A 14,591-nucleotide genomic window follows, 5' to 3' on the forward strand; every position below is an offset into this window, starting at 1 on the left:
CACACCAGCGCGCGAACGCGGTACCGGCGATGATGATAATCCACGACGATTTTCGGCTGCGGTTCAATTCTGCACTGCACCCATCCACTCCCCCCCTTACCTGCACTCCGGATCCATACATCACAGCGAGCCGGTCTTTTGAGCACTACTGAAATTGGTTTCATTCGAATCGGCTGGTTACTTTGCACCTCTTCCGCGCACTCTGGACCCGCGCGCGTGCACATACACACCGACTCACACATTCAAGGTCAGGTTGTTGACACCGATCTACGCGTTAACGGCGCCCCCCCCCCCAACCTGCCCTTCGCTTCCGTCTCACCTACCGCGGAGCATTTTTATACCCCGTACACTCGCCCTCTGTCTGTGTCGCCCACAGCTAGCGCCACCATGTTTGAGACGGACGTGCTGCGAACGTGTTGCGGACGTGGTTTGTGGAATGGGGGGGGGAGGGGAGGGGAGCCACGCTCCAAACCGCTAACCGCAGAGACAAGCTATTAGGCGAAAGAGTGTAGCGCGAGCAGGTGGTAGCAGGCAGCCAAGCAAACCGAGCCTCTTTTACAGTGTTTCTTGATCCCAAATCCGCCAATGGACGTTCTTCGCCGCCGGTTTTCGACCCGGCGATGATTCGATTTGTCAATGCCGTAACCACCCGGAACAACCACCGTCACCCCCTTCGTATATAGACACGAAGTCGCGGGGGCCAACACCATTGGGGCTTGGCGGTTTTTTCGAAGATGTCTGCGTCTGTGGATCGAGCTGTTGAAAATGGCGGGGGAGAGGGGGGAGAGTTTTCCCAACTGGTCGGTGGGAAACATCGCAATCGTTTCAATAAATTTTCCCATTTTACCTCGCTTCCAACGCAAACCCTACGCTAAGGCCTAAGAAGTCAAGGCCAAACAATACATTCGCCGGACAAAATCTGAAGTCCAGAGAATGAACCCAACGATGGTGGCAAACCGACGATGGTGACGTTAACCACCACTCCGCACACAGCCCTACAACGAGCGGAAGATCATCGAAAGTACAATCTAGGGCTATCTGTAGCCACTTTCGATTTCACTTCCAGACTAAAGGCCGTAGGGTGAGGCAGTCATGGGTCACTATGAGTAAAGAGGAAACGACAAAAAAGCATCATCTCTACGCTATCACGAGATGAGGTCCACATGGCTGCCAGTTTAGGCGAGGGGGTTGGAGAATAATTTCGCGTGACCTCTATCAGCGCCGGTTGCCTGCAGACGTTATGCGTCATTACGGACCAGATGCTCCCTCGTTGTTGGACAAAACCGCAAAAAAAAGCAACACAGACACAGGAAGCGGAGCTGGACGAAGTGTTGGAAGCGGTTGCCATTTCCTGCGATGACCAAAGCTGGACACTCTGTTTTAGGGTGCTCGCGAACTTATCACCATTCGGGACTTATTCGGAGTTATAGGCTCTGTTCGAGACCGTTGAGTTCATGAATTTTGAGAGATGTAGAAGACTGGACAGCCTCTTCTGTCGGAGACTTTTTAGGACTTTGTATGGTTTTTATTGTCTCATCGTCCAACATCTGGATTTGCACCATTTTCCAGCTAAATGGCGTCCATTTTGCTACTTCCGCTACTTCCACTCAAGATGGAGATGTCGTAGCGATTTACCAGCTGTTAAGGCGCGTACTTAAGTCGTTCTGCGTGTCGCCAGCTGGTGAGTGAGCAATCGCGTAGGAGCTCGGTAGTAGCACACCGCTCGGTACTAATCAGTCGCAACAGCCTGATTATCCCTCGGCCCTCCTAATTCAGTTCGGCGGTACGCTTTGGCTCAATTGGGTGCGCGCTCTCTTCCACGTCCGGCTAGGATCTGGACGGATGTCGGTTACGGACCCGGTTCATTTATACGAACGTGCAAAGGCGACCCAAGGCACTTCAGGCCATTGCTCAATTGGGCAATCCACACACGTACCGGCACTCCAAAAGAAGATTCTTGATTGGACGAGGTGCTGTTTTGGTGCGAGGTGAGTTCTAATGCAGGAAGCGCTGGCCTGACGCCATTATGCGTACGGAGGTTGACCACCTGCTCGGAGCAGGTTCCTTGAACCGGACATGGTGCCCTTCCGCTTGCCTACCCTACCGCAAGCCTAAGCTCTCGGCTTTTAGTGTACGAAACCAACAGAGGAAGGGCGTTGCGCGGTACTATCCAAGGCCAACCCGCGTACTGCCCAAAACACAGTGTAAACAAGTTCCCGCAAAATCCGAATCGAAGTACGCACAGGGAATGTGTGTTTGTTCACGTGAAACCAGTATCCAGCTATATCGCCTTTGCCCTGCGAAACAGCCCGCATGCAGTCCTGCTGCGTCTGCAATTGTTGTCCGAGCTAACAGGGAGTACCCTTACCTACCCTGTTCTCTTTTTTGTCATTCGTGTAGTAAATCAAGTACCAGCTGAAGTTACACTGCTGACGTTTGCTATCAAAGGAATCGGAGCTGGGATCTTTTTTTATCGTATGTTGCTTATGCACAAATTAATCAATCTGAATTACGTTTGCAGTTCCAAAATAAGAAGGAAAACAAAAACCCCTCTTATGCACAATTCATCAATGAACATGTTTCGAGGTTTGGCAACTGTAGAAAAAACAACTCCAGTGTGCAGTTTTTGTCGTATTAAATCAAAACGATTGAATTCGCAACGATGCAAATGTAAACCCAACTCATCAGTGGTAAGAGGGTCGTTACAGGGTTCTGATTAAAATAGAACACATTTGAGAGGGTGAAAGAAAATAAAATAAAAAGGCTAGGTACGGCGTAATTTGCCTGTCACCATTTTAATCTCTTATTAAAGTAATCGATTCGACACTATATTGTTATTACCTTTACCTCGCTTTAGTCGCGGCCTGCTGGTTTCGTAGGTTGTAAAACTTTATTATTTATTGCTAACGTGTTGGTTACGATCAGGTTCAATCCGGTGCAGGTCCACCGTTGAAGGTGACCCGCTGGTGCGGCCTATAGAGGATTGAAATGTGACCAGTAACCAGACCCGTAGGCTCGTCCCGTGGTGCCGTCTCAGTTCTTCCCAGAATTATTCGTTAAACGATGGCGGATCAGGCTCCACCAACAAGGGAAGATCGGGAAGAGAAGATGTCGAGTCGTATGCCTATATCCCCAAACAAAATTGAGTGCTTTGATTCCAGGGTTGTAGATGAGTTCTTTTACAGACTTTAGAGATTCTCTTTTCGGAGATGATCAATGCCATGTTTATCAACCACATTCATAGACATTGACCTTATCTGAGATGAATACTCCCTCCTAGCCCAAAACCTTGGTAGGAATACTGGGCGTAAAACTGAGATTGCAATTCAAGCCGCCAACTAGGAAAGTTGCTTACACATTGTGGTAAGGTACGAATCCTAACTGGTTTTAAAAAACAGTCTTTACAAACTGTCAAATACTCTAAGGCCGTACCAGTCGAGGGATAGATACTTATCAGCTGTTTCCTTTCTTCTTCATATATTCTCCCAGAAAATCGTCAAATGAGACATCAGTATACCTATGAGACATTAGTTGCATCTGAAGATGAGACATTAGTTGTATAACTTCGAAAGCCGTAAGGCTATTCCGATATTCAGGCACATCTTCTGTAAAGACAAGACAGAAGGAAGAACATCACTATACCTATGAGACATTAGTTGCATCTGAAGATGAGACATTAGTTGCACCTGAAGATGAGACATTAGTTGGATCTGATGATGAGACATTAGTTGCATCTGAAGATGAGGCATTAGTTGCATCTGAAGATGAGACATTAGACGCATTTGCAATTGATAACTTCAAAAACGGGCGCGGCGTAGGGCGATTCCTATATTCAGGTACGTCTTCTGTAAAGACAAGGCAAAAGGAAGGTAAATAAAACAATTGCGTGAAGTTCAAAACTACCGCTTTTGGTGGTCGTTATAGACACTTTGCAATATAGCGGGTATATAACAGTACATTATTAATTTTTGGGGTTTTGTCTTTTGGTGATTGTTTCGGGACGTGTGTGTTGTGTGTGAATGCACTCCTTGGCGCATGTTTACCATACTGCAACAACGAGTATCTCAGCACTGCGAGGGGTTGCCCAAAACATGCTTGGACCCCAAACGAGGGGGTCCAAGTGTGTGTTTTTTTTTGGCAAACCCGGCAGCCCAGACAGCCTTACGCAACTCGAGAGCCATCGGGCGAAGGAGAAGGTTTCTCTGAAAGAAGAAAGAAAAAGTATAATAGTACAAACTGTGGTCTTCAGCTGTCTGCGCCCGGCCGATGCGCAGCGGAAGCTCATCAGACGAAACGTGCCTCGAATGAGGGTCAACCCCGGTCCGTCTCCTGCAAGCCTTCCCCCCGCACGGGCGCCCTCCTGGTCCTGGTCCACCTCCTCCCCCTCCCCCAGGAGAGCCCGACCAGACGGAGCACCGTTTGGAGCTTTATTGATATTTTCATTTTTCATTCCCCCCCTCTCACCAGACCTCCCCTCCCCTCTCCTCCTCCAGCCGGCAACCGGTGTTGCGAAGCTTTCGCGCGTTGTTGCGGTTTGTTAGCCGGCGTCTGTGCGCCTTTACCTTTGCGCCTACCCTGTTGCCATGCGCCGCGACTCGCACAGGGTCACACATAGCGGGAGGGGGGGGAGGGGCAGGGCGAGGGGCAAAGAAGACGTCGTCCAACTCGGAAGAAGACGAAGAAAAAACCCCGTCTGGAAAGGAGTTGGAGCGAGACGGTGGTGCTGCCTCTAGGAAGGGGGTTCCGTGCGTGCGTGCGTGCGTGCGTGAGTGCGTAAGCGGCTGCGTCTGTCATGGGTCCTCCACCTCCACCCCCCCGCACTCATTCTTCATCGCAACTTTTTGTCATACCGCAAATTGCTTTCTCCCTCCGCCGTCTGCGCCCTTTTATGTATCTGTAAGCCTGTGTGTGTGTTCACACCGGTTGGCGGGGGTAAAATGTGCGTATCCGGTTTTCACCCCGGTGGTCGACGGTTTAACCTCTGTTACAACCACCCCTCTCCCCGCTGGTCCCACTCACGCATTTAACCTCGCACAATGGGTCGCGTCCGTCCCTTCGAGGTCTTCTAATTATTTTCAATAGCGCGCGGCGATGAAATAACGTCTAGACGAAAGCGATTGTTAAGAAAGGGATAGGGGGGGTATGGGGGGTTTGAGTTTGATGGCGGTTTTTCGCGACAATCGTGCTTCAGGGGGAGGTGGGAGCGGTGTGCCGGTGGGTGGGTCGTTCGATATGCCATTGCCTCCAACGCACAGTGGGATCTGTGCATGGAGCTCGGAACGGTCGTTTCGGTTTTAACACCTTGTTGACGGGAGACGAAGATCTTCGTCTGTTTTTGACTCAACGTTGAGGACGGAAAGACGGACATGTACGTCGCACGTATACCATTGCACAGCCGAGCATTCGGGTTTTTGGTTCGTTTCGTCGTATCCGTTTCGATCGGTCGTTCGTTACCGGGGCGGCTGGCCCCGGTGACAGCAGCTAGTTTTGGGAAAAAAACGCCCGTCAACAAAGTGTTAAGTACAAATTCCATAAATTATTAATTGATTAGTTACTGCATAGCACAATTCTTATACGATGTGTACCTCATTATGTTCATTTGAAACCGTTGAAGTAAAACTTTTATTCATTAATGCTAATAACAACAATTCTAATACATTTCTGAAACCATTGTTTAATACTGGTTTTTGTACCAGGACAGACATTTTGGGAAAGTACCATTGTGAACCCGTTAAATTTTAATTGTAAATTGAGGCTAAACGTTTTTTTTTTAACACTAGAACTACCGCGGTTTTTACGCTTGAAACTTTAGCGCAAATTATTTTCAATATGAAAAAGAAAATTTTATTTTTGAATACATAAAAATGTACATTCCATTGGAACATTTGGTAGAATTGTTCAGCCTTAAGAAATGTGATTGAAAAAGTATATGCCACAAACTAATGAAATAAAATTAACCACAATTTTTGCTTTGTTTGCTTTGTACCACGGACGACTTAGGTATCTAAACAAGTCCTTAATAAGTCCTACAGAGATACCGTTTAGAAGGCGATTGATTTTGGATGGCATTTGGAAGTAAAGGCTTTACTTCTGTCAGAGTGAAATTTGCAATACAACATTTGTTTTGCGTTTTCAGCGTCGCACCAAGTTTCCAACGACATTTTTGATTATAAGGTCAACAATTTACTATTTTTTTGAAGAATGAAAGTAATAGTGAACTACTTAGTAAAGTAAGACATGTAAATAGATTTCAAAATTTCATTTATTGGAAATTTTATATTTGTTCTTTTTGTTTTCTTGACTCGACGGTCGGGTTGCCCCCGGGGAAGCGCCCACTGTGCGTCGCCGCCGGCGATCGATCGATCGCGCGTACTGTAGTATAGCGGTACAATGCCACACGCACCGTGCCGCCCGCCATTAACCGGTGTTACATCGCCGTAAAAAGTCACCGCCGTGCAGCGCCTCATCCCCTTCGCCGGCCACCCCCCGTGCTCGGGTGCGTGCAAAATGATTGCTGTCTTGATGGTAGTTTTCTTTTTCACCCGCTTCTAACAACAGCCTCGGTTTGCTTCGCTCGCAAGATGAGCAAGCTGGCGGAATGGTAAACGATTCCACGTTTATCTCAGCTCCGCGTTTCAACCTCAGGGACCTTTAAACTTTTCGCACACAGTTGCTCGACCATCTCACGAGTTGTGTGCGTGTGTGTGGCTATCGCTTTTTATGCGTTCCGTACTCCTTTTTTTTTTTGTTTTCTTTCATGCTTCCTACAACATATTAACATCTAAACACCACGGACGACAGACCATGCTGCGCAAGGGAATTGTAACCTCTGCACAGTGGGTGCTTGGACGGAGTTTTACTAGCGGACTCGGGAAGTCGTTGGGGGTTGGGGGGAGGGGGGGGGGATTGAATTGTACATCGAACGATCGAGCGATCAGCATTTCGATCCTATCTCGATGCCGATGCGTGTACGTAAGGTTCCGCTCGCCTAGGTTAATTATTAGGTTTCGCGAAAGCTTTTTCGAAAGCCGCCACTTGGCACTAACCAACCTCGCCACCCCCTCCCCCCGCTCCCCACCACACGCACGGCAATCAAAAGGGGGTGCGTTTTCGCGACCGAGAGACATAGTCTGCGAGTACTGGCAGAGACAAAGCGGTTTTTACGAGCTGTCTTCATCCCGGCCAGGGGTTGGCAACGCAGGCAGGAAGGTTCAGGTGGGGTGGAATTAGCTAGGTTTTTTTTTCGCGCACCCGAACACGAGAAACTAAAATCACCAAATTCGATTGGCGTTCGAACGACCGAAGGTCTCTAAAAGGGCAGTCATTAAAATGTCAATCCGACTGACCCTTAACGGAGCGTCGCTCGTTGGCCCTGAACCAACCCGTTGTCTGCACGCTTTTATGTAAGGGATGAATTGGTTCTTTTTTGTTTTTAACTTTTCTACACCCCCCCCCCCCCCTCCAAAGTCTTTTGCACCCGAAACCCCCTTATCCTTAACGCCCGTTCTCGTACACGTGCGGGACAACTCTGAGAGGCAGCTCATTACGAAACCATCAACATTTTGTGATGGGATTGTCCTTCCTTTTTTTCCCCTGGGCCGCTACTTCACGAGCAGCATAGAAGGGTTTCAAGTCGGGGGCATAATTCTCACCCAGCAGAAGTTTTCTTAGCCGTGGAAAGGGAGTAGAGATTTGTCCCGGACTTACGAACTTATGCCAAAGAACATATTCCAAAGAACTTATGCGAAAACGAACTCTAAACCTGTCTGGTTTGGTTTTTTTGATAAACAAAAGGTAGGGTAAAGTGGAGCGAGATGTTCCGGTAGGGCATGATTTTTGCTGAACTATATAGTTAAATATATGAAGTAATGGAAGTGAGTGAAAAGGGAATAAAACAAAACAAATTTAACACAAACAAACAGTTTAAAAGAATAGAATTAAATATAAAACCAGAATATTTGATAGATACTGATAAGAATAAGATTTCAGAACAAATTCCAGCTATTGAACATAGCATCAGATGTGCAGCCCATACTTTTTTCTGAACCAAAATTTCTTCTTCAGGATACAAAGCTACGATAAATTACCGTAAAGTTTAATCCTGACCGGTTTTCAAAAATTGGTTTACAAAAATTGGGATCCAAAAAACAAAACAACAGCAAATGGTTTGCTTTTTTTCTTATGAAATGATTATGGGAAGGAATACACTTTAGTCTTTCACTAGATAAGTAAGGCAGATACTTGGCAGTAACACATATTTTAGAAACCCACGTAATACCTTTAACAACAGTCTTAGGGACGAACTGGACAAGTTTAAGGTAGTATCCCAAAAACAATAGTTCATTTCACCACTCTTTCTCCTATAAATAGAGAAAATGTAGGTATTTGTTTGCAAGTTATATTAAAAACGTATAAATTTGATTTGTGTAATTGGACTGGACTTGGTCATATCAGACAAGAACTTGTTGATAGACGAAGCTGGCGCAAGTCAAAGTCCAACAAAAGTGGAAAAGTGCTCATTGCAGGTTAGTTTTTCGCTTCGTTTGTAACTTTTGTAAGTTTTGTTTAGTTATTAATAGCTGTTCAATGTTTTTGTCAGGTAACACAGAAACCTTATAGCGGAGCGGGATAAAGTTTTCCGTACATCAAAAGCAGTTCTTCAACTCCGTTAAGTGGTGGTGATGCTGTTCGGTAACAGGGACGTCCAAAGAATTCGTTGCGCGATAACAGAACGCTCCGACATCTGACACGTTGCGTGGCGCCATGTTTGGCGAGCAAGTCAAGAATAGATACAGTCGTGTGTTCCCTCTCCCCCTTTCAACATCGCCACCACTGTTGGAGACTCTGGTACGTAACATGCTTTATCAGTTCACAACTTCTCACTGAAAGAAGCCAACCAGGATTGCGAACTGCATGACAAACGTGGAGGTATACAGTTTATGTTTAAAATAAACTTTTTCTTTCTTGCCGAAACGTGACACCGGCTGCAGCTTCCAATACGAATTCTGACCGCATTGAGATGTTTTGGAAAATCTCCTGCTCAGATTTTAACGACTTCGACGCTGTGGCCGAGATCGGTCTTGATCGATAATTTCTTTCGATGGAAAGAGCCTGTGGTTATGTGATGATAGTACATCAATGCCTCGCTTTCCATGCTTTACCTCATTACACTTCCGCGCGAAGTGAGTGCGGCAGCTTCGCCTGCAACTATGTCGCGCCCTGCCCAAGCTCCTCACTTTCTCCACTCCCAATCACGGAAGTTATCGAGGAGAAAGGCGCTGAGTAGGTTCACCCTGGTGCCCACACTGTGACAAATGATACCTCCGTGCCTGTTGGACATGATGCGGTAGTAATAGCCGATTGTGATAACCTATTTAGATAAGATCGTATAAGTGAGTACCGTGAACTCGCCCCACACCGTCCACTGTTTCCCCGTCGACCGACATTCCTGACAGACCCCTTAGCTAAGGCTATGCTTAGCACGGATGTTGGAGAAGCTTGTATCGGTAGCCTATCTTATCGCGTTCTCCCCCCGTCCCCCACCACCACTCTTAGAGGTCCATGGCAGTACGAGGACCCTATCAGTGGTCCCTCGCCGCCACTGAGACCCGTTTGGTTGTGTATGTTTCTGCCTGTACCTGTACGGAGGTGCGTTTTGATACGCCTTATCAGGTCCGCCGAAAGGCACGGCGTTATGTCATGGGCATGGGCCGTACCTGGTCGTTTGCGCTTATCATTTAAAAGGCCGGCTGCGCATGATAGGATCGCCACCTGGTCGGCCAGAAAAGGGTGTGAGGTGGGCTCCGTGCTGATAGCGGCTTGTCGAAGGTATGCCGCGTCGATCGGGGGTATCCGAACTGGGTTTGTCACCGCACCGAACTGTAGACCTTGCGCTTGGAAGTGCAGTTCCTTGGCAGGTCAAAGTGAATGAACTTCGTGACAATTACTGCCGAGGAAATGGTGTTCGTAAGCGCTGATTTGAGGCTCAGGGAGCGTTACACAATAAACGATATCTTAAAGATTCAACCATCCAAATAAATCATCTTTTAGGGCCCATAGTACCTACTTTTGATAGAAAATGTACTTGCTATGTACAACGACTGTGTTTAATGTGAACAATGATTCTGAATCCTGGAAGGCTTCGCCTCTCGTTTCGTTCCGGAACATTACCCCCTGTTCAATTAGTTTTAATCTAAATAGCCTTATTTAAGTACTCACCCTATACGGACCGGATTGTCTCTGGATACTCATGATTATAATAAAAAGCTTTGCTGAAGACGGCAGCTTTGAGTCTCACAACTGTACCAACTGTTCTGCCCATCAGAGAACTACTTACTGTGAGCTTTGTGTCTGCACTGCAACCTTCTGACCCCACGATCTGAACGTTAATGAGCCCGTTCCGCAGATTAGTACGTGTCGACGACTTCTTCTGGATAGTTCCTTCTTCCTGGAAGTGTGAAAATCTACACAGGACTCCTGTGAGACATGTTTTTGTCCTCAATTGTCTATCGAAATGGTTACGCCCTCTGGTATCTCACGTCATATAGAACCTATCATTCCGCAACGTAGAAGGTTGGAAAAAGCTGTCCAAGCGTCCAAAAGGACCCGAAGACCAGTGAAGTGGCAAAAACCGTACCAATGCAATGATAAACGACAAAAATGGAGCAGCTGGTAGTTGAGAGGATGGCCAGTGTCAACGAACCGGGCTGAGTCACGTACTGCTTTCCCATCGGTGAAATGTACCCTAACCGTGTTGATTTAAATCCGTGTGTGTTGTGAAGGAAAAAAGCGTTGTTATGGTTGAGTTTACATCACACCATACGCACGCGTTTTGATTAGGGAACGCCGGATGGGCACGATCCATGGAGTCCTAGCGGTTGTTGGTTGACTCGAACCAGCTCAGGGGTATATAAGAGTATAGTCGCGCTCCCAGAAGGCATACAGTTTCAGTTGCACTTGCGGCAATCAACAAGCTAGAGCAAGAATGAATTCGTTCGTGATTTCGGCACTGGTGTTGGCGGCGGGAGTGATCGTGGCCAGCGACGCCCTGCAGCACTACGCGGTGGAGAAGAGCTTCAGCGAGGCCCAGGCCGAGTGCGCCCTGTACCAAGGTGTCCGCGATGACGACCTGCTGCGCTACGTGAAGGAAGGCTACCCGGACGAGGAGGAAGTCCGCTGTCTGCTGCGTTGCGTCGCCTTCAACCTGCGCTTCTGGAACCGTACCACCGGTCTGCAAAAGGAGCGAGTGGCCGGATACTTCGTGCCGTACCCGCATGACTTCCACAACGTCGAGCGCACCGAGCAGTGCCTGGCGGAGAACCTCTACACCTGCGACGATGACCTCTGCACCCAGGTGTACAAGGCGTTCCAGTGCTACTACCAGCACTACGGAGCCCTGAGCGAGTGCCCGCAGTTCGTCGTCAACACCTACCTGGAGGACCAGCAGCAGGCGTACGACCTGTTCGGCATGCTCGACGTCTCGCGCCCCACTCTCCAGAGTCTGGCTGGCGGTTGCTTCCCGAGCGGCGAGGAGTCTCTCTGCTTCTTCCGCAACTTCGTGACCCGCTCCAAGCTCTACAACGATGAGGACGGCTACAACCTGGAATACCTGTACTACCAGTACCAGGAGGAGGTCTTCAACCCGAACAACGCCCTGACCGTCGCCTGCCTCGCCAACCAGAAGAAGCTGGCCTGCAAGAAGACCAAGTGCCAGCACGCCTACGACTCCTTCCAGGCTTGCTTCGGCGAGTCCAAGGCCCGCGACTACCTGGTGAACACCGTGTTCGTCGATGCCGCCAAGAACGTCCTCGGACAGCCCGTCTGCCACTGCAGCAAGGTTAAGCTTTGCGACCTGCACAAGAACTAATCACCGGATGGCTTGTCCCAATGGATGATGCGATATTAACAAGCAATTAAAACAAAACAAAATGCAATAAATCATCACTCAAATATATATTCCAATGTGTCTATTTCAATATCCCTCCTACCTTATTTTGTTGCAATACTCTTAGTCTCGTTAAGTATTTCAAATATTTCTTCTTCTTCTTCTTGGCGTAACGACCTCTTTGTCATGCCTGCCCGTTAAGGGCTTACGAGACTAGTTTCCCTGTTGTACGTGGATAGTCAGTTCTCTCGTACAGGGGACGGTCCGGTTTCAGTTGGGATTCGAACCCACACCGTCGAAGTGGTGAGCCCCGGCGCTCATGGGTCGATTTTCTAACCGGCGCTACCACTCGGCTGTCGCGGATCCCCGCGGACCAATTATTTACTTTCACGAATTATGTTTTATTCATTATAAACTTCTAAATTTATGTCAATTATTCATTCCAATACTTAATTTCTTAACCGGTTTTATCATATGAAATGTTTCAAGTCCAAGTTCCAAGTTCTCCTCTGCTAGAGAGAAAAATATTTAATTGTTTTATTAATTTCCCTACAGCTACAAGCGTGCCGAGTTTGCGTTATATTAAGTCTACAGACTACGAATAAAAACTAATAAACCGTCCATTACTATATTCTATGTAATTAATAACAAGAGTGCCTAAAACGTTGCCGTGCAGCGATAAACCAACACAGTATATGAAAAAAAAACTGTAAAAATGTTAAACTTAGGTTAATTGTAGTAATACTTCAATACAAATGTCATTGGAATAAACTATGCTTTCATCAAAATTCATTGCACAAGTCTGACTGACAAGTGAGTGATCGCTGGTGTACAACCATACAGTAATCGTATGCTCTATTTTGGTGAAATTGTTTAGATACCATAGTTCCAGCTATTCGCCGTATTTATTTTTTCGTCGTTGTTACATGGTGTCAAAATATGCGAGTGGTTTACCTTACTCATGTAAACAACTCGCATTGCGTAACCATCGCTGTCAACTGCTAGGCACGAACTGTCGTATCGCTATCCATGATGGAAAATTCGTGCTCACCGGCCTTTTTTTCCCAGCGATAGCGGTATTATGGATCAGCAAGAAAGGTGGAAGTCCTCCATCAGGCACGCGTTGTACTGTGGTGACACTGCCTAGTGGTCCTGGCTAGCAGGTGAGTATAAATAGGTTGCGTCGTCGCCAGAAACAGTAGTACAGCTCAATACTTGCAGCATACAACAAGGTATTCAAGATGAATCACTTCGCTCTGTCGGTCATTGCCCTAGTCGCCGTTTTCGGCTCGGCCATTGCCGAACACCCTGTGCTGCAGCACTACTACGTCCGCAAGAGCTTCGTCGAGGCTCAGGCAGAATGTGCCGTGTACCTTCAGGTCCCCGATGACCGTTTGCAACGCTACATGCGCGAGGGATACCCTGATGAGCCGGAAGTGCGCTGTCTGGTCCTGTGCGTCCTCGAGAACCTGCGCGCCTGGAACGACCTCGAGGGTGGACTGCAGGAGCATGTCCTTGCCAACTTCTTCGTGCCCGCCTCGGAGGACTGCGACTACGCCAAGCGCACCGAGAAGTGCCTGTTCTACCTGCCCAAGGAGTGCAACGGAGACAACTGCGTGGCAGCCTACCAGGCCTTCCAGTGCTACTACCAGAACTACGGCACGCTCACCCACTGCCCGGCCTACGTCCCGAGCTACAAGGATGAAGATCTTCAGGAGGCTCTCGACCTGTTCGACATGTTGGACGTGTCCGAGGCGACTATGCGCAAGCTCGCCGGAGGCTGCTTCCCGAGCTGTCCCGAGTCCGAGTGCTTCTTCCGTGCCTACGTTATCCGCTACGGCGCCTACGACGATGAGGAGGGTCCGCTGCTGAAGAACCTGTACACCCAGACGGCCGAGGAGGCCTTCAAGCCGGAGAACGCAGCTACCCAGGTGTGCTTGGCCAACCTGAAGAAGCTGGCCTGCAACAAGAGCAAGTGCGAACAGGCCACCGAGGTGTTCACTCAGTGCTTCGGTTCCACCAAGCTGTACAGCTACCTTAAGGGTGTCTTCAAGGTGGCTGCTACCCAGCGTCTGGCTTAACTTTATCGGAACTCGGAAGACTTGTTTAGTCGAACTCATGAAAAATAAATTGCATAACATGAAAAATTAAAAAAAGCTTAATCTCTTCTCTTTCTACTACAACTGTTCGGAAAATGTGTGCAAGTGTCAGAAACTTCAACGTCAAAGAAAGTGGTAGCAATTGCCAACATGAATTGTTGCTGCAATTTTATAAATGGCTATGTCGTTAGTCTCATCCAAATAACCGGTTTTGTTGTATACAAAATGTTTAACTTTGTGTTTGATGAATCAATAAATAGTTCCACATTTTTGCTTTTTTGTCATAACAAACATTGGAAATTCCTTCCTTTTCTCATTAATTGTGTTCTTTCATATGCATTTACACCTTACAAACAAAACTTTTCATCCATCATTTTGACATATACGATGAAAACAATTTTAATACTTGTGGTCTTTGACATTGTTACACACTTTTGAACTTTTTAATATTGTCGTGACTTCAGCTATTCTAACTCAAAAAAGTTAGTTTTGTAAACGTATTCGTATTTATTATTTGTATACAGGCTCTCACATGTGTTACTTCATACTATTGAAATTTGATACTATTTTTGACTTATTGACTTTTGAGAGTTTATACTGTTTATGTT

The 14,591-nt window shown here is 47.4% G+C and overlaps 3 protein-coding genes across 3 annotated transcripts in view; all 3 read left to right on the forward strand.

The window, feature by feature from the left end:
- Window positions 1-14,591, forward strand: part of LOC131268625 (brefeldin A-inhibited guanine nucleotide-exchange protein 3) — a 66,594-nt gene that overhangs the window by 27,439 nt on the left and 24,564 nt on the right. The window lies entirely within an intron of this gene.
- On the forward strand, window positions 10,945-11,866 carry LOC131268844 (general odorant-binding protein 45-like). Its single transcript, XM_058271128.1, has one exon. It carries the CDS (start codon window positions 10,985-10,987, stop codon window positions 11,864-11,866), a length of 882 nt encoding a protein of 293 aa, XP_058127111.1. The 5' UTR covers window positions 10,945-10,984.
- Window positions 13,126-13,965, forward strand: LOC131268845 (general odorant-binding protein 69-like). The gene has a single exon (XM_058271129.1). The coding sequence runs from the start codon at window positions 13,126-13,128 to the stop codon at window positions 13,963-13,965; it is 840 nt and encodes a 279-aa protein (XP_058127112.1).

This window comes from Anopheles coustani, chromosome X (genome assembly GCF_943734705.1).
Source record: "Anopheles coustani chromosome X, idAnoCousDA_361_x.2, whole genome shotgun sequence".
NCBI classification, from domain to species: domain Eukaryota; kingdom Metazoa; phylum Arthropoda; class Insecta; order Diptera; family Culicidae; genus Anopheles; species Anopheles coustani.

Bases quoted from the DNA above. Each gene is read 5' to 3' on its own strand.
- LOC131268845 (XM_058271129.1), top strand. From the start codon at position 13,126: ATGAATCACTTCGCTCTGTCGGTCATTGCCCTAGTCGCCGTTTTCGGC.
- LOC131268844 (XM_058271128.1), top strand. From the start codon at position 10,985: ATGAATTCGTTCGTGATTTCGGCACTGGTGTTGGCGGCGGGAGTGATC.